The sequence below is a fragment of the Herpailurus yagouaroundi genome, unplaced genomic scaffold (assembly GCF_014898765.1).
Source record: "Herpailurus yagouaroundi ecotype Mexico unplaced genomic scaffold, PumYag 192, whole genome shotgun sequence".
In the NCBI taxonomy this organism is placed as follows: domain Eukaryota; kingdom Metazoa; phylum Chordata; class Mammalia; order Carnivora; family Felidae; genus Herpailurus; species Herpailurus yagouaroundi.
The window spans coordinates 22995014-23014105 of NW_024412423.1; the positions used below are offsets into that span (position 1 = coordinate 22995014).

At 37.3% G+C, this 19092-nt stretch overlaps 1 protein-coding gene across 1 annotated transcript in view; it reads left to right on the plus strand.

Moving 5' to 3' along the window:
* SMAD5 (SMAD family member 5) overlaps nucleotides 1-16570 on the plus strand; it is a 47681-nt gene extending 31111 nt beyond the window's left edge. Inside the window, exons 4-7 of the mRNA XM_040444538.1 lie at nucleotides 561-680; nucleotides 10567-10788; nucleotides 12682-12938; nucleotides 14322-16570. Of these exons, the coding sequence (XP_040300472.1) occupies nucleotides 561-680; nucleotides 10567-10788; nucleotides 12682-12938; nucleotides 14322-14465 (743 nt within the window). The 3' untranslated portion in view covers nucleotides 14466-16570. The remainder of the gene's footprint in view (nucleotides 1-560; nucleotides 681-10566; nucleotides 10789-12681; nucleotides 12939-14321) is intronic.
* The last annotated feature ends 2522 nt before the right edge of the window (nucleotides 16571-19092 follow it).

The following is a 19092-nucleotide window of genomic DNA, read 5'->3' on the forward strand; positions in this document are numbered from 1 at the left end:
CTCTGTCTCTCTCTCTCTCTCTCTCTCTCTCTGCCTCTCTCTCTCTCCTCTGTCTCTCTCTCTCTCTCTCTTCCCCCCCTTCCGGCCCTTCCCTGCTCGCACACACTCTCTCTTACACTCTCAAAATAAACAAACATTTTAAGAAAAATAAAAAATAAAAGTGTCTCTGTGGGTATGTACTCAAACTAGGATAATCTGCATCCTTCAGATTGGTTTGTAATAGTTGTAGTTTCTCCAAGCATACAATTCTGAGCACATAAGGACAAAATTCTTGATCTTGAATTCTATTTTAGGGAATTTTAGCACTGATCTTACTCTCTTGGATTGGACCAAATACATATGAACTTGTAACAGTTTTCAGTAGCTAATGGGTGTATTGTCTTTTCTCATTTTCTCATGCCCTAAGATAGCGTCCTACATTTTTGTTTGTCTGTAATGTTCACTAAAAATTCTGCTGGTCATCTTAGGAACTTCCCAATGCTTGAAGAATACATGTAAGCAGAATGAAGGCTTTAACTATTCTTTTGGGATTTTAACTTGGCTCATTTTCTTCTTCTTAGCTGATACACCTCCTCCTGCCTATATGCCACCAGACGATCAAATGGGTCAAGATAATTCCCAGCCCATGGATACAAGCAATAACATGATTCCTCAGATTATGCCTAGTATCTCCAGCAGAGGTAAGAGAAAAATACCATGTTTTGTTGTTGTTGCTATTTTGTTTGTTTTTAATTTTTTAGCCACTTTTAAGAAACCAACTTTATTGAAGCATAATTTATATACCCTAACATTTATCCATTAGAAGTGTACGATGCAGTGATTTTTAGTAATATGCATAAAGTTTGGCACCATCATCACAATCTGCTTGTAGAACGTATTCATAAGCTTTTTAGAAGATCCCCTGTGCCTATTTGCAGTCTATCCCTGTTCCTTTTGTCAGCTCCAGAGACCCTCTAGGCTGTTTTCTGTCTATATAGATTTACCTTTTCTGAACATTTCGTGTATGTTGAATCACATAATGTGTAGTCTTGTGCATCTTGGCTTCTTTGATTTAGCATAATGTTTTCAAGGTTCTTTCACGTTGAACCACGTATCAGTAGTTTGTTCCTTTTTATTGCTGAATGATATTCCATGGTACGGATGTACCACATTTTTTTTATCCATTCGTCAGTTGATGGACATTTGAATTATTTCTAGTTTTTGGCTCGTATGAACAATACTGTTTGGAACGTTTGCATATAAGTCTTTGTATGGGCTTTGTTTTTATTTTTCTTGGATAAATGCCTAAGAATGGAATTTCTGACTCAATATGATAAATTTAACTATTTAAGAAAACTGCCAATTTCTCCAAAGTGGCAGTATTGTTTCATATTCCTACCAGTAACATAGGAGGTTCCAGTTTCTCCACATGCTCTTGATACTTGTTATTGTCAGTCTTTTTATCTTTTTATCACCACTCTATCGATTTTAGTGCACGTGAAGTGGTGTCTCCTTGTTTTAATTTGCATTTCCATAATGAGTAATGATTGTTGAACATTCTTTATGTCCTTATTAGCCATTCGTACATCTTTTTTCATGAAATACTTAAATCTTTTGCCCATTTTTTATTTGGGTTGTTTGTTTTACTGTTCACTTGTAAGAGTTCTTTATATATTCTGGATAGAATTCCTTTGTTAGATGTATGATTTGGAGGCATTTCCTGTCAGTCTGTGGGTTATTTTTGCATTTTCTTAATGCTTGTTTTTGGATTTTCTTTTGAGGCATGAAAATTTTTGATTTTTTTTCTATACCTTTATTTACTTTTCAGCAAGTTTGAATCCTTGAGGGGTACAGTATCACATGGATTCTGTGACCAGTGGCTTTAGCAGGAAGATTGCTTTGGAATTTGGCACAAACCATGCCATTGTTTCCATGAGCATGAGTTACTTTTCCCCAGATTACTCGTTCACTTTGCCACGAGGAGTCACTGTGACCTATGCCTTGTACATATCAGCACATCTCTCTCCAGGGTAGAGTTCAGTTTCATCTCGAGCATAAACACTTTCAGTTTTAAGAAGAGCTTTGTGCTCCCTCTGGTCCTGGAGACCCCGCTTAGAGCCAGCAAAAATGGCCTTGGACCACAGCCTTCAGACATATTTGTCATTTTAGGAGTCCTGTTCCCAGCAGGCCTCCACAGGCTGCAAGATGGCAGAAGGAGTTGCAGGTTTTTAATTTTGACGCAGTCCAGCTTGTCAGTTCTTTCTTTCTTGATCATGCTTGTGGTGCTGCATTTAGAAAATCTTTGTCTATTCCAAAGTTGTGAAAATAGTTTCTGTTTCGTCTTTTTCTAGAAATTTTATAGCCTTAACTTTTACATTTAGGTCTGTGATTCATTTTGAGGTAAACTTTTTGTATGGTAAAGATCTAAATTCCTCTCTGTGCATGTAGATATCCAGTTGGGTGTAGCACTATTTTGTTGAAAGGTATCTACGATTTCTCCAACAAATTGCCTTGGCATGTTTTTCAGAAACCAGTTGACCATATATGTAAGAGTTTGTTACAGGACTCTCAACTCATTCATTGATTTGTATATCTGTACCTCATAGTCTAGGATACTTACTAAAGCTTCATAGTAAATTTTGAAAGCGAGAAGTGTTTTTTTGAAATTTGAAAGTGAGAAGAATTTTTTCTTTTTCAAAATCGTTTAGCACTTCTGCATTCTTTGCATTTCCGTATCATTTTGGTATCAGTGTGTAAATTTCTGCCTCCCCAAAATTCCTTCCTTGGATTTTGATAGAGATCACGTTGAATCTCTGAATCAGTTTGAGAGGTTTGCCATCGTCTTCTAGTGCACAGATGTGATATGTCTTCCCATTTATTTACATCTTCCAGTTTTCAGTATTGTTTTACTTTTGCTTTTCTTTATAGATGCATTCCTGAGGGAATGGAATTTATTTAGAACTTCATATTTGGTGTCTTCTTAATTAAATACATTGAAATACAATTGATTTTCATATATTCATCTTGTAACCTACAACCTTGCTGAACTCATTTATTCTAGTAGGGTTTTTTTGTGTGTATGCGAATTCCTTAGGGTCTTATGAATACAGGAACAGGTAAATAAAAAACAGCATTATATTTTTCCTATCCAATGTGGATGCCTTTTAATCTCTCTCTTATTAGTATTATTAGAGGGCATATATGAAAACCTACAGCTGTCACCATCTTTAATGGTAAAATACTAGATTACTTTCCCCATACAATTGAAGATGTGGGGTGTGTGTGTGTGTGTGTGTGGCAAACACACACACACACACACATTTATGTTTATGAATATATTTATGAATCTATTACTCAGCCATCAAAAAGAATGAAAATTTGCCGTTTCCAACAATGTGGATGAAGCTAGAATGTATTATGCTAAGCGAAATAAGCAGAGAGAGACAAATACCATATGAGGTCGCTCATGTGGAATTTAAGAAACAAAACAGGGGCGCCTGGGTGGTGCAGTCGGTTAAGCGTCCGACTTCAGCCAGGTCACGATCTCGCGGTCCGTGAGTTCGAGCCCCGCGTCGGGCTCTGGGCTGATGGCTCAGAGCCTGGAGCCTGTTTCCGATTCTGTGTCTCCCTCTCTCTCTGCCCCTCCCCCGTTCATGCTCTGTCTCTCTCTGTCCCAAAAAATAAATAAAAAACGTTGAAAAAATTAAAAAAAAAAAAAAAAAGAAACAAAACAGATGAACATATGGGAAGGTGGCGGGGGGAGAAAAAAGGAAAACAAAGCACAAGAGACTCAACGATAGAGAACAAACAGGGTTGATGGAGGGAGGTGAGTGGGAGATGGGCTGGGTGGGTGACAGGTATTAAGGACGGCACTTGTGATGAGCACTGGGTGTTGTATGTAAATGGTGAGTCACTGAATTCTTCTGAAATCAATATTGCACTGCATGTTATCTAACTAAAATTAAAAAAGAAAAAAAAAGACAAGGATGCCTGCTCTCACCACTTGTACTTACCACTGTTCTGGCCGTAAACTACTAGGTCTCTTCTATTCCTAGTTTTCTGAGAATTTTTTACCATGAATGGATGGTGGATTTTGTTAGAAGCTTTTTCCGCATCTGTCGAGATAATCAGATGAGGTTTTGTTCTTTTTTCTAACAGTAAGGTGTATTACATGAACTCGAAACCAATCTTTTATTCCTGGGATATTTCCATATGGTGTATAATTTTTTTTTTACATATTTCTAGATTAGATTTACTGATATTTTGTTGAGTGTTTTTACTTGTGTATTCATGAGGAAGGGATAGTGGTATGTAGTTTTGTTGGGTTGTCTTTATTCAGCATTGATATCAGGGTAATAATGACATCATGGAATGAGTTGGTAACTGTTCCCTCCTATTTTTGGAAGAGTTTGTTTGTATTATTTCTTCTTTAAATATTTGATAGAATTTACCAGTGAAGATATTTGGGCTTGGACTTTTCTTTGTGGGGAAATTTAATTCCTGTTCAATTTCCTTGATTCTGTCATTCTATTCAGAGTCTCTGGGTTTTTTGTTTGTTTGTTTGTTTGAGTCAGTTTTGGTAATTTGTATCTTGCTAGGAGTTTGTGTACTTTGTCTAGATTGTCTGATTGTTGACATAAAGTTTTTTTGTGGTACACTTTTTAGTATTTCTCATTTCTGTGGGGGTTAGTGGTGATGTCTTCATTTCTGATTTTGGTAATTTGCGTCTTGTTCTTTTTTTCTTGGTTGGTTTTTAGCTAAAGGGTTGTTAATTTTGTTGATCTTTTGAAAGAACCAGCTTTTCTCTTTTTCACGGATTTCCAGTCCAGTCTGTCTTATTTTCTTTATTCTGCTTACTCTAGCCTTAGTTTGCTTCTCTTTCTATAGTTTCTTTTTTTTTTTTTTTTAATTTTTTTTTTCAACGTTTTTTATTTATTTTGGGGACAGAGAGAGACAGAGCATGAACAGGGGAGGGGCAGAGAGAGAGGGAGACACAGAATCGGAAACAGGCTCCAGGCTCCGAGCCATCAGCCCAGAGCCCGACGCGGGGCTCGAACCCACGGACCGCGAGATCGTGACCTGGCTGAAGTCGGACGCTTAACCGACTGCGCCACCCAGGCGCCCCTCTTTCTATAGTTTCTTAAGGTGAAATCTATAGGTTATTGGAAATCTTAGGTTATTTTTAAATTTCCCTTGTGATTTCTTACTTTGACCCTTTGTTTATTTAGCAACATGTTCATCAGTTTCCATATATTTCAGGATTTCCTCAGTATTTTCTGTTGGTTCCTAATTTAATTCCATTGTGGGAATATAAAGCATTGAACCTAAATTGTATGAGTTCCGTTCTTTTTAAAACTTACTGAGAATTGTTTTATGCATGTTTTTGTACAGCCTGTGACCTAAGAATGGTTTTTAGATTATTAAAGAGTCGTTGAGTTGCCTGGATGGCTCAGTCGGTTACACGTCCGATTTCGGCTCAGGTCATGATCTCACGGTTCGTGAGTTCAAGCCCTGCGTTGGGCTCTGTGCTGACAGCTCAGAGCCTGGAGCCTGCTTCGGATTCTGTGTCTCCCTCTCTCTCGGCCCCTACCTAGCTTGTACTCTGTCTCTCTCTCAAAAATAAATAAACATTAAAAAAAAATGAAAAAAAAAAGAGTTGTTAAAGATGAATACGTGACAAAGATAGTCTGTAGCTTTCAAAATCTAAAATATTTGCATCTCACTTGGTCATGGAATTTAATCCTTGTGTCTTGCTGGATTTAGCGGGCAGAAAAGGTTTGCCAGCTTCTGGCAGAGCAGTGGTCTATTTTAGAGACTAATTCCATGTGTTTGTGGGACAAAAACTTTATTTTGATACCGTAGGATGTCTTAAGATCTGTGGATTTTAGTTACATCAAGTTAGTAGTGTTGTTCAGGTCCTCTGTATCCTTGCTTATTTTCTTTCTAATTGTTCTATCAGTGATTGAGAGTGTGAGATTGCAGGTTAGGGCATCTCCAACTATTGCTGTTGAATCCTTTATTTCTACTTCCATTCCTGTTGGTTTTTGCTTCAGATACTTTGAGGGCTCTGTTGGTAAAGCGAGCAATTTGGTATCCTTAAATATATGCACAGTGTTGTGCAATCATCACTACTATCCATTTCCAGAACTTTCCATCATCTGAAACAGAACTCTTCCCGTTAAACAGTAACTGCCCATCCCCCCTCCACTTAGCTCCTTGGTAGCTACCATTCTACTTTCTGTCTCTGAATTTGCCTATCTAAGTGGAATCATACAATATTTGTCTTTTTGTGGTTGACTTCTTTCACTTAGCCTAATCTTTTCAAGGTTTATCCATGTTATAGCATGTGTCAGAATCTCATGTCTTTAAAGACTGAATGTGTTCTCTTGTATGCACGTTATTATATGCACTTCTGTGCCACATTTTGTTAATCCATTTATCGGTTGATGGACATTTGGGTTGTTTCTACCTTTTGGTAGAATAGTGAATAATGCCACTATGAATATTGTTGTCTAGGTATTTATTCGACTCTCTGCTTTTAATTCATTTGGATCCTATCCCTGGGAGTAGAATGACTGGATTTTGTGGTGATTCTGTTTAACTTTTTGAGGAACTGCCAAGCTTTTTTTCCACAGCGGCTGTACCATTTACATTTCCCCTAGCAGGGCATTAGAGTTCTCATTTCTCTACATTCTTGCCAACTCTTGTTATTTTCCGTGTTTCTTGTTTTGTTTCATTTTTGTTTTTTTATATAATGGCTATCCTAATGGGTGTGAAGTGGTATCTCATTGTCTGTCTAAAGTCACTGTGTTTTGAGACCTTAAACTCCTTAGTATATGACCAGTTAGAAGAAGTAAGGTACTGCCATTTTACACATTTCTTAAAAGGATGGTGTTTTTGTGTACTTTGCATGTGTTTGTGATGATACCATATGAGTGTATGTCACATGTGTTTTCCCAGGACACCCGCATTTCTCAAAATAGTTAAATTTCAGGCCTCCCTAGTAGTTTTGTTAATGTGTGAATAATATCTTTGCTTTTTCAAGGTCTAGAATTTATCTAGGAATTTTGTCATACTAATTTTCTTGTAATTCATAGAATCTCCCTTCATTTGGATCAAAATGTCTCAGACGTGAATTTCTGGATGTGAATTCTTGCACCTCCCCTTATTCACTTTGCAGCCTAAGATGGCTTTTTAAATCTCTCAGCTTCCCTTTCTCCATTTGTAAATTAAACAGAGAGAATGTCTGCACAGGAATTGTTAGTTGTTGATTGGATTAGATGCTCTGTGTAATGACCATGGCATACCGCGTCAGGAAATACCCAGTGAATGGTGTTCTCATCCTCCTTGAAAATACGGAGAGGATTTACTTCACCTGTCATCTTCCTTTTCCTCTTTCTCCTGACTGTGCAGAGGGCGGAGTGCAGTTTCCTGCTGTTGTGTGTGAGACACTCCTTGCTGTACTGTTTGTCTCGGCCTAACAGCTTAGTCCCTTTAGAGGAACTTGGCACTCAAGTCTTCTTGCCCTCCTTCGATATCTTTTTTCACCGAAGTTTCCTGTCATTTCAGTCCTATTTTGTGTTTTTTCTCTCTGTTTTCTTTGACAGATAGGTGACAGAAGGGAACTCAGAGTTAAACTGTAGCACCTTGAATTGCCAGTTGACAGTGTGTCCCTTGCCTTGAGCAGAGACAAAGCTCTTCATTCTCTTCTTTTTTTCCAAACCAAAATTGTCTTTTTAGTTGTGCTTAGCATTTTTTCTCTGCAAGCTTCTGCTTGGCCCTGGCTTTCCTGATACTATTCTTAAAACTGCCTGAAACTCATTTGTCTGCGTCTGGTTATGGGCCCCTCCCTGTTCCATCTTTTGTATAAACTTCTTTAAATTCTGACCTCTTAGGACTTCTCTTTATGGGTCCACATTGGTTTATTTTTCTCTGGTCCTGCTTATCTGAATTCTTTGCAGTTGAATAACCAGTGCTGAGTTTATAAAAGTTAACCAGTTCTTTTGCATGGTCTGCCTCGGCCACATAGCCGCTCTTAGGGGTTTTTGGACATTTTTTTATGTCTGTCTTTTTTGAAAGAAAACTTGAGGGTTCATCACTTATCTTCCTCATTTCAGCCTCAAGAAAGAAACCCTGTGAGCATTGGAAGAAGAGTTTCATGTGTCCCTCCCGTCCATTGCATCCATTAGGAATTGTTGACTTTCACAACAATAAGATTTTGGCCGATAGTTGATGTATAAATCTTTTTCCATAGGCAGTTCTGGCCTTTAACATTAGTATGTATACCACCTTTTACCAAAGTTAATGCTCACATAGTTGTGTGTGTGTGAGTGTGTGTGTGTGTGTGTGTGTGTGTGTGTGTGTTTTCAACAGACTTTATTTTTTATATGAGTTTTAGGTTCACAGCAAATAAGAGTATAAAAGTACAGGTCATTCTCACCTCCCACCCCCACCCCCGCCTCCACACATGCACAGCCTGGCCAGCTACCAAAACCCTACACTGGAGTGGTCCATTTCTTACAATCGATGAACCTGCCTTTACCATCATTATCATCCCAAATTGATAATTTACATTAGAGGCCATTTTTGGTGTGTGTTTTGTGGATTGTAACAAATGAATGTAGTAGCGAAGTATATGGAAGTATACCTATGGTATACAGAATAGTTTCACGGCCCTAAAAATCCTCTATGCTTTGCCTGCTCATCCCTCATTCCTCCCTCATTCCCTCTGACTCCTGGTAATTTTTCTGTCTCCATAGTTTTGCCTTTTCCAAAATGTCATCTAATTAGAATCATATAGTGTGCAGCCTCATCACATTGGTTTCTTTCACAGAGTAACATGCATTTAAGTTTCATCTCTTTTCATGGTTTGATAGCTCATGTCTCTGTTGAGCTGAATAATATTCTGTCATCTGGATGTACCAGAGTTTGTTTTCCACTCACCTATTGAAGGACATCTTGCTTGCTTTTAAGTTTTGGCAAATATGAATAAGGCTGCTGTACACATCTGTGCGTAGGTTTTTATATGGAATAAATTTTTAGCTCCTTTGGGTAAATACCGAGCGTGTTTGCTGGTATATGGTTATATGGTAAGAGTATGTTAAGTTTTGTAAGAAACTGCCAAACTGTCTTCCAAAGTGGCTGTACCATTTTACGTTCCCACTAGCAGTGAATCAGAATTCTTACGGCTCCACATACTCACCAGCATTTGGTGTTGGCCCTCTTTTGGATTTTGGCCATTCTAATGTCCCTGTATGTCCCTATAATGTCACTGCCATCTATAGTGGTATTTTACTGCTATTTTAATTTGCATTTACTGATGGCATACAATATGGGGCCTCTTTTCATATGCTTATTTGTTATGTGTCTGTCTTCTTTGAATGAGGTGGCTGTTTATGTATTTAATCCATTTTTTTTAATTGGGTTATTTATTTTCTTGTTGGATTTTAAGAGTTCTTTGTATATTTTGGATAATAGTCCTGTACCAGATATGTCTTTTGCATGTATGGACAGAGGATCTGAATAGACATTTTTCCAAAGAAGGCATAAAGATGGCAACAGATACGAAAAGATGCTCAGTGTCATTAATCATCAGGGAAATGCAAATCAAATCACAGTGAGACACCACCCCACACCAGGCTGAGCAGCTAGTATCAAAAAGACAAGAAATAAGGATTGACGAGGATGTGGAGAAAAGAGAACCTGGTACACTATTTGTGGGAGTGTAGATTGGGGCAGCTACTGTGGAAAACAATACGCAGATTCCTCAAAAATTTAAAAATAGAAACACTGTATTTTCTAGTAATTCCACTTCTGGTTATTTATCCAAAGAAAGTGAAAACACTATTTTTTTTTTTTGAAAACACTAATTTGAAAAGATATCTGCACCTCTGTGTTTGTTGCAGCATTATTTACAATAGCCAAGATATGGGAGCAACCTAAGTGTCCATTGGTACGTAAGTGGATAAAGGAGATTTATACACAGTGGAATATTACTCAGCCATAAAAATGAGATCTTGCCATTTTGCATCAACATAGATGGATCTAGAGGCTGGCTACTCTGCTAAGTGACATAAGTCACAAATACAAATTTGTCACAAAGACAAATACCATATGATTTTACACATGTGTTGTATAATGTTGTGTGGTGACTGGTGGTAACTGCTCGTATTGTGGTGAGCGGTGAGTAATGTATAGGGATTATCTAATCACTGCATTGTATGCCTGGAACTAAAGTGATGTTGTATGTCAACTATACATCAGTAATAAAAATTTTATTTTTTTTTATTTTATTTTTTTTTTTACATCAGTAATAAAAATTTTAAAGAAAAAAAAATAAATGTGATGTTGCCTATCCTTGTATTTGTATTTGATAATTTTTCAAATCATCATATTCAAGGCATTTTTGTTTTTTTTTTTTTTGATACAGACTCAAAGTCAGGGAGGAACAATGAGATTTAAGTGGAATATCTGAAAGTATTTTTCATAGAGTGCTTGGGTTTGGTTAAAGGGAAACAAAGAATCTGGGGTTTCTAATTCACTCATTAAATGTTCTGTTTTTTGTATTTTTGTCTGGTTTGTTTACAGATGTTCAGCCTGTTGCCTATGAGGAGCCCAAACATTGGTGTTCAATTGTCTACTATGAATTAAACAATCGTGTTGGGGAGGCTTTTCATGCATCTTCTACTAGCGTGTTAGTGGATGGATTCACAGACCCTTCAAATAACAAAAGTAGATTCTGCTTGGGGCTGTTGTCAAACGTTAATCGTAATTCAACAATTGAAAACACTAGGCGACATATTGGAAAAGGTAATTTTGTCATTTCCCTGCGTTCATTTGAAATGAGTCCTTTGCTGTACTTGCCGTTTACCATGTATCATGGAAGGTGCTGGCGCAGAAGATGAGCCTAGAGCATGGGTGCTGCTCTCCAGTTCTGCTGGTGAATATATTAAGACCTAATCAGTCCTCTTTTCCTTATCCTGCTTAGTTTTACTTCTTAGTACTTAGGATCTGAAATTATATTATTTCTGTGTTTATTTTTTGAGTATCTTCCTGATTGGAATGTAAGCTTTACAGAAATACGCATTGTTCATAGCAGTATTTTCAGCAGTGCCTGGCTCATAGTAAATACACAGCAAATATTTGTGAAATATATGAGTGCTGGTGGAAGAGTAGAATTTATTAATTGAGGTATTTGTGGAGTATTTTGAGTTGAAGTGCCTTGTAAGAATTTCTCTTATGTTGGAGGAGCCGGGTTACAGGTAGGGAATCCAATTTGAATGATACAAGTTTCCAGTGGCTTCACCACTATTCCTCCTGCCTTTTAAATTCAGGTAACAAGGTTTTATTTATATTTCATCCTGCAAGACAGTTGCCACAACAAACAAGGAACTTTCCACACCTCAGTGAAAGGGCAGAGTCCCATGCATCAAGTGGCCGGGAAGGAAACCTATCCCAGGTGGAGTGTATTACCTGTCTCCTAAGAAGTGTAGTTTTTACCACTGGCTGTTTTTGGCTTCTTTGACTTGAGAAAGTCTTAGTCCAAGTTAGGAGAAGATGTACGTAATTATCGTTGTAAAGTGATTTCTTGTAGAAGAGATTCAGCAAAATACTATGGCCAAAAATAAGTTGAAAAGAAAGTTTCTATTCTTTTTTGACTCTTGCCATCTTGGTGCAATTTTGTAGGTGAAATGCCTCACTTCTATGCATTGATTTTCGCACTACAGTAGGGTAATTTAAGAGAAATCTACTTGGTGAATTTTTAGTTCTGGAATCTGTTTTCCCTTTTTTTCTAGTACCCAGTTCTAGGATCCCTTCTTCTGTGTGCCATTTTTATTTGCTCAGAAACAAAACACAGCTTTTCGTATCACAGCCTGATACAAGTCTGTGACTCACATGTGTATGGGGTATGTGTTATAAAGATGGTCTTATTAGCACTGTTTGGGTAGTGAAAAATTGGAAATAACCTAAACCTTAACTACATAATTTGAAGTTTTAATATTGAAATTACGTTTATATATTATTTACATATATATTTTTTAAATAGAAAAACCATTCTTTTTAGGGGAAGTGAAATAAATCTGTTTAGAACCCCTTCCTGTGAACTGAAATTATATATGTGGTTTAGGGTCTCTCTTTTTTTTTTTTTTTTAAGTTTATATATTTATTTTGAAAGGGAGAGAATGAACAAGGGGGGGCCGAGAGAGAAGGGGGACAGAGGATCCCAGGGGGGTTCTGTGCTGACAGCAGAGAGGATTTAGGGTCTTTGAATGCTGCTGTACCCTCCATTAGTAAAAAGAGTGCAAAACACTCTGCCAACTGACTCTATGATAGTTAAGAGCGCCAGCTTTCCTTTGAAAGGACTCATCATAGGTGCCTTTTTTGTCTTTTTGCCTTCGCTTTCTCTCATAGAGCTAACAAGTGATTGTTGGCAAAGAGAAGACAACCTAAGAACTGATAAACGTAATAATCTGCCAGCCTGAGGGTTAAGTCTTGGTTACTTGAGGACCACTGTAGAATTCAGGCAGACATTAACCTCTTCCTTATCTTCGGCACCATAGGCCCTCTAGTGGTAGCTTCTACCTCCAGACTTTGCGCGGTTGCTGTGGATTAGTGGGTGTTCTTGGTTGCACCCCATACAGCGTCTTTGATTTCATTATACTGATTTATTAAGGTGAGTCTTGGAATGCTCGTCTTTTTAAGGTGTTCATCTGTACTACGTTGGTGGCGAGGTGTACGCGGAGTGCCTCAGTGACAGCAGCATATTTGTACAGAGTAGGAACTGCAACTTTCATCACGGCTTTCATCCTACCACTGTCTGTAAGATTCCCAGCAGTTGCAGCCTCAAAATTTTTAACAATCAAGAGTTTGCTCAGCTTCTGGCTCAGTCTGTCAACCATGGGTTTGAGGCGGTGTATGAGCTCACCAAAATGTGTACCATTCGAATGAGTTTTGTCAAGGTGAGTGGGTTGTAAGCTGTAGCTTAATTTGAGTCACTGTAAATATGTAGTTCATATTTCTATAGGTTATGATTCTAAAAAGTAATTCTTAAAATGCAAGGTGGGATTTACTTTTGACTTAATAGGTTTTTAAATGATGTTGTTGAATTTAAGGCTTTAACCACTCAATAGGTCTAAGTAGTAATTTTATAATCCAGACATTATAAAATGCATAGTACTGACAATGATTTTGATATGAATAGGGGCTGAATTTATAAAGAATTTCAATTAAAGACTAAATTGCTAGAAAGCATTTCACATTAAAATTGCTTTTCAAGTTCCTTAACCTCTGCAATTTCAGTTGTTATTAGATTCCACTGGAATGACTTAAAAAATTCTTCAGAATACTAATATTATCTTCCAGGTATTTAACCTCTGTTATTAAGGATTTGCAAAGTTGAATGTTTCAAATTTATCATTTGCTCTTGGCCTGATTTCATTGGCATTCCAAAGATGATGGTTCATGAGTAAAATTAGGGAAGAGTTTTAGTTGATACATTTAAGCATCCTGTACTACATCCACTTGGTCCTTACGGATTTAGCCAAAGAAGAGCATCTGTGAAATGCTGCATGTGGCCTTTTTTTTTTGACATTCAGAAGAATAGTCCAGTGTTTCCTTACTGTTTTGCTATAGGTCTGTTTTATGCATCACTTTATCAGCAGTCCCGAAGGCATGCCCCTCTCCATAGAAACCTAACTTTTGTATATTTAATTTCTACTCCACCGCCCCTAAGCCTAATTTATCCATGCCAGCACTACTTTAAGCAGTAAAGCAGAGGATTTGGTAAATCCAGGCAAATAAAAGTGAAAAAATATATTTTAATCTTTATCTAGAGTTTTAGGTTAAAATATTCCAGCTTCCTTCATCCCAGCTACATTAATTACATTTGCATGCATTGATGAGATCTACAGTGCCTTCCTTAACTGATAGTTAAAAAAAAAACGAAACAAAAAAAACCCCAAACCTAAAAACTAAAAGCTTTTTCCTAACAAAATCTGATGTGAATGTACATGAGACTGTAAGTTTTGTTTATCTCATTGAGAATGTATCTCACTGCAGAAATACTTATGTTTTAATTATGAGATATTGTACTGTATTAACTTTCTAAACTAAAAAAAAAAAAAGAATTCTAAAACCTATCTTGTTCCAAGGATTTCTATTAAGGGACTCCTATCTCTTTCCAAAAGTTCTGCAACTCTGTTGCTTTGAATTCCATGGTGAATCCTAAGATTGGTTTGGTGATCTGTATTGTTAAAGTATCTTTTTGTTAGTATGTTAAAATTGGTTTAGACTGGTTTACAGTTTAAAGAGGGCTTTGCTGTGATATCTTTTCATTTTCTTAGGGCTGGGGAGCAGAATATCACCGGCAGGATGTTACCAGCACCCCGTGTTGGATTGAGATTCATCTTCATGGGCCTCTTCAGTGGCTGGATAAAGTCCTTACTCAGATGGGTTCCCCTCTGAACCCCATATCTTCCGTCTCATAGTGCAGAAGTAGTCTTTTCAATTATATTATTCGTGGACTCGTTTTAATTTTAGGGAAACTTTTCAGTACAGATACTGTGAGCTTACATGGAAAACAGATATTACAACTTTTTTTTTTCTACATAATTGTGACCAATACATTTGTATTTTGTGACGAATCTACATTTGTTTGTTATTCGTGTTCATGTGATTAACTCTCAAAAGTGTTGTGAAAAATGTAAAGTAGAAGTATTGTGCCCCAAATTCACAGGTTTGGCGTTGATCTTAAACTGGAACATAATTTTGCCTTATTGTCCCAACAACCTGTTACTTGTTCAGTTTCTTGGAAAAATATAATGCGTCACATGATGAAAAATTATAATAGAAAAAGAAAGTATGTGGTGAAAATTCTTCCCTTCTCCTTTTAACCCTACAGGAAATGTACTTTTTCCAGTTTCTTTGTCCTACCAGTGTTAAGAAAGTGTAGTTCGTTGTTTTCTGAAAGCATGTGGTAGGAGCTGAAAAGAAACTATAAAAAAAAATTCTTCTATTTGAAGGAACACTATGCACTGCTCTCACAAGTAGTGTTCAGTAAAAGCAAAGTGATAGTTTTCTAGATGATGTCATAAAATGTACATTTACTACAGCTAAGTGTTTGTCAGTCTGTTGTGGCTTCATTCAGTATATCTTTTGTAAAACATTTCCTTTTTTTAAGAAAAATTATTGTAAACACCAGATCTCCAGTATATGTCATTTACTCCGAGTCTGTCCCGAGTACTACTTTATAGCTAGTGCATGCGCGGCCTTGTTCAGCTTGGCTACTTTTGGCCACTGTTGCAAGAACTCTAACTTTGACATGCATTAATCTTCTGTTTTGCACTTTGATGGGTGACAGTTTTTAGTGTAACCTTTTGTGTAACACACTCAAGTGACTTGGACTTCGATGCTCATCCTTACTTGGTACCCCTTTTGTATTAACAAACACTGCGGTTTATAGATTACAGTTGTAGGAAGTTAGACTTTTTCTACCTTTTTTGTATTTTCGACCTAGTTTATAAGACTGTTATTCTGTAGCTCCAATGTAAGGTGCCTTTCTAATTACCTACCACTCTCTGGGTGTCACTCGTGTTGGAAAGTCACAGACTCCTCCCATTGCTGTTACTGGTGTCAGTTGCCCCTAGTAAGGAAAGGACCTGTGTGCGGTAGCCGTAAGAACCTCTTCGGTCTGACCCTGGGTTGGGGCTGCTGGTCTGGTACTTAAACGAGTAAGCAGTGGTTGTTGAGATAGTTGATTTTGAAGTAGTCACGTATCAGAGAATGCAGACTATTCTCTCAGTTCCCACGAATGCTCTGTTTTTTCCCATTTATTAGCACTTCCATGGATGCTAATGTCCCAGAACACTAGTCCTCAGAGAGGAAAGACACGAAAATTCTAAAATACCTGTTCGTTCAGTCATGCTTGAAGGAAGGACTTTTAACCTCTCTTTCTAGAGAGCAGCCAAATGGACACTTGGTTATGGCATGAGAACAAAGATGTATTTTGAAAAAAAGTGACCTAATTTACCTCTCAGAGAAAGCTATTTTCTGGTGCCTTTTGAAAGTATATGGAGCCATGTCAGTCTTCTATTTAAAGTGCTAGTTTGGTTTGACTTTCTCTCCTTTGCCCTTTCTGCATTTTTTGAGGAAAGGAGAATACAGTTCCTTTTTTCTGTGACATTATTTATTGCTTTTACAAAGTGCAGCCAGTGGATGGCTTTAGTTCTGTCAGATGAAGTGCCATATATGTTTCAGCTCACAGTCCTTTGCTGGGTCAAAGGATACTTCCTGACAGTCACCTGAGCCTTCAACATAAGTAAGTTTTACGTGACCTGCATTCTTAATCTTCCACACTTGTGTCAGCCACATGAAAGAGAATTATTTGCCTAGTGTTAGAACCTAGCTATTTACGTCATTCTTTTACTTACCAGGCTTATGGCATAATCTTTGGAACAAATGTGTAGGAAGAAACCACCCAGGTTGAATGACGGATACGTGTAATCAACTTCCATGGACTTGAACTGGTGGAAACTGTTGAATTGTTTTATTGATGTTTTCAATTGATTTAATTAAAAATTGTTTTTATTCGTGTTATGGTCTTTAGAGTTGTTGAGATTTTATGCGATTGATCTTTTCTGTCTTTTCCTTAAGGAGTTGTGTCTCATGAAGGTCATTACTGAAGCTATTGACCGTTCAGAGTTCCATGGAAGAGTAGAAGCCTGTGGTCTTAACTAAAAGACATTAACTATATACCCCTGGATTTTAACTGAAAATTTTATGCAGTTGCTTCTGTAATTCCCGGGTGTGTCCAAAATCTATGGATGGGAAGTAAAAATTGCCAGTGAGATTTTAAAAACTAAAATTCTGACCAATGAAGACACTTCTGAAAGAAACCATTTCAGGGGCGCCTGGGTGGTGCAGTCGGTTAAGCGTCCGACTTCAGCCAGGTCACGATCTCGCGGTCCGTGAGTTCGAGCCCCGCGTCAGGCTCTGGGCTGATGGCTCGGAGCCTGGAGCCTGTTTCCGATTCTGTGTCTCCCTCTCTCTCTGCCCCTCCCCCGTTCATGCTCTGTCTCTCTCTGTCCCAAAAATAAATAAACGTTGAAAAAAAAAATTTTTTTTAAAAAAGAAACCATTTCATAAAATTACAGTTTAAAATTTTTATTTAGACTTTGGAATGTTTCATGGTCAAATTTATGAAAATATCACCACTAGAACAATCAGACATTTCATATTAATATTTGCAAGCTGAAAAGAGTAGAGCCTGGGAATAATAAAATTACAACCAGGTTGGTAAATGCAAAAAGAGAAATAGAATGAAAATTCATCTGAGTAATGAACTAACCCATGAAAAAGATATTTGGAAAAACAATTTAAGAGTTGCATTTGGACCAGCGTGTTTGTATAATGAAGTATTATGGTCTGTTTGGTATTGCCTGGCTTATATTTTAGAATGTAAACTATTAGGCATGTTATTGATCTTCTGAAGCTAACACTTTTTCTTTAGAGATTAAGACATCAATCAAAATATCAAGTATATACATCAGAATATAAATCATTTTTCACATTTTATTATTATGTAAGGAACCTATGGTAATAGAATTGGCTGGGTTTCTTAGTTGAAATCCACAGTAAGATTCCTAGGTAGTTCAGTGAGCTATACCTAATAGTATAGAAAGAGGATGTAGCTACTTGATACTTTTCATAACATTTGAGAGTAAGATATCCTTTTAAGATGTAAAATGATCAAGACGTGGTCCCATCTGAAATCTCTTGTCAAGATGAGAACTGGGGCTCACAGGGAACCTGTGGGAAACAGTTCTGTCACAGTGTTCTGTTGAAGGAGAAGATTTGTAGAGAATATGAACTCCTGCCAGTAGCAAGAGAACCTCCAGAAAGTCTGATGGTACCTGTTTAAGTACTCTATTTCTGTTCTAGAAAACATCTGATATGCCAGCTTGGATCCATTTCTTTATTCTCTTTTTGGTTGTTTGCTCAGTGTTCCTTTGAATCGTTATCACTTCCCCACTTAAAATGTGTTAATGTCTTTTATGCTTACTGAAGAAGGAAGACTCTTGATAATTGAGCTTCCGATGATGACTTCAGTTTTGGATCTGTTAACCTTTAAGAGGATCAGAGCCCTTCTTTGTTGTATTACTTAAATCCTTGTTCACTCTCTCAGGTAGGAATATAAATATGTGTTCTCTTCATACCCATCAGCTAGATAAGCAAGGATCTTCTAAGATAGTAGTTAGCATGGTGGTTTCAGGCATGTTTGGTGATTTTTCTGGGAGGTAGTTTTCCTATACATTGGTTTGTGGGTGGTCTCTTGAGATACTAACTAGGGCAGCTTTCTGGGGGGCAGGCTCTTATTTGAGACCCATTTCCTCCAGAGCAGCAGCATATTCCTCTTTGATAGAGATGGGATTTGGGAGAGGTTTTCTTCTCACAGAAGATGCATGTATGGAAAGTGAGAATTCAAGGCATTTCTTCTGCATAAAGACTTTTGCCTGCTGGACAGAAGCTTGGACAGTTCTTTGGAATTCACTGGGTTATAGTTCAGCATTTCCTAATTATGAGAGGTAACAGTGTTTATCAAGCCTTTGTTTTATTGGATTATTCACAATAGAAACTTAACTTCTAAAATACAACTGTGTTACAACTGAAGTGTTACCCTAAAATTGGATGGTTTGTAAAAACCAATGAGGTATTTTACATAGCAATTTTTTTTAAAGTAAGAGCGTGTGATACAATATTTGCTGGTAGCAATTGCTGTTAAACAAATGATGGGATGTTTGGGTGAAAACATCCAGCCATAGAGTAGGTTTCTTCTGTCATTCATGGCAGAGTGAAAAAGGTGTGCATGGTTTTCATCCAAATAATTCATTTCTTGAAATTGTTAGCAATCATTATAAACCATTGTCCTCTAAGGATTTATTTGAAGATACTGTTATTAAAATGTTCAGAATTTTGTGTACAGGTAGATTCTTGCCCCCCATTAATAAGTAGTGCTTTCTTGATACTAGCTGGTATTAACTATAATAAAACTACAGTGAGGCCAAACAATCCTACTTTCCGTATAAAGAAGACATTTTTAGAGTCAGATATTCCTTT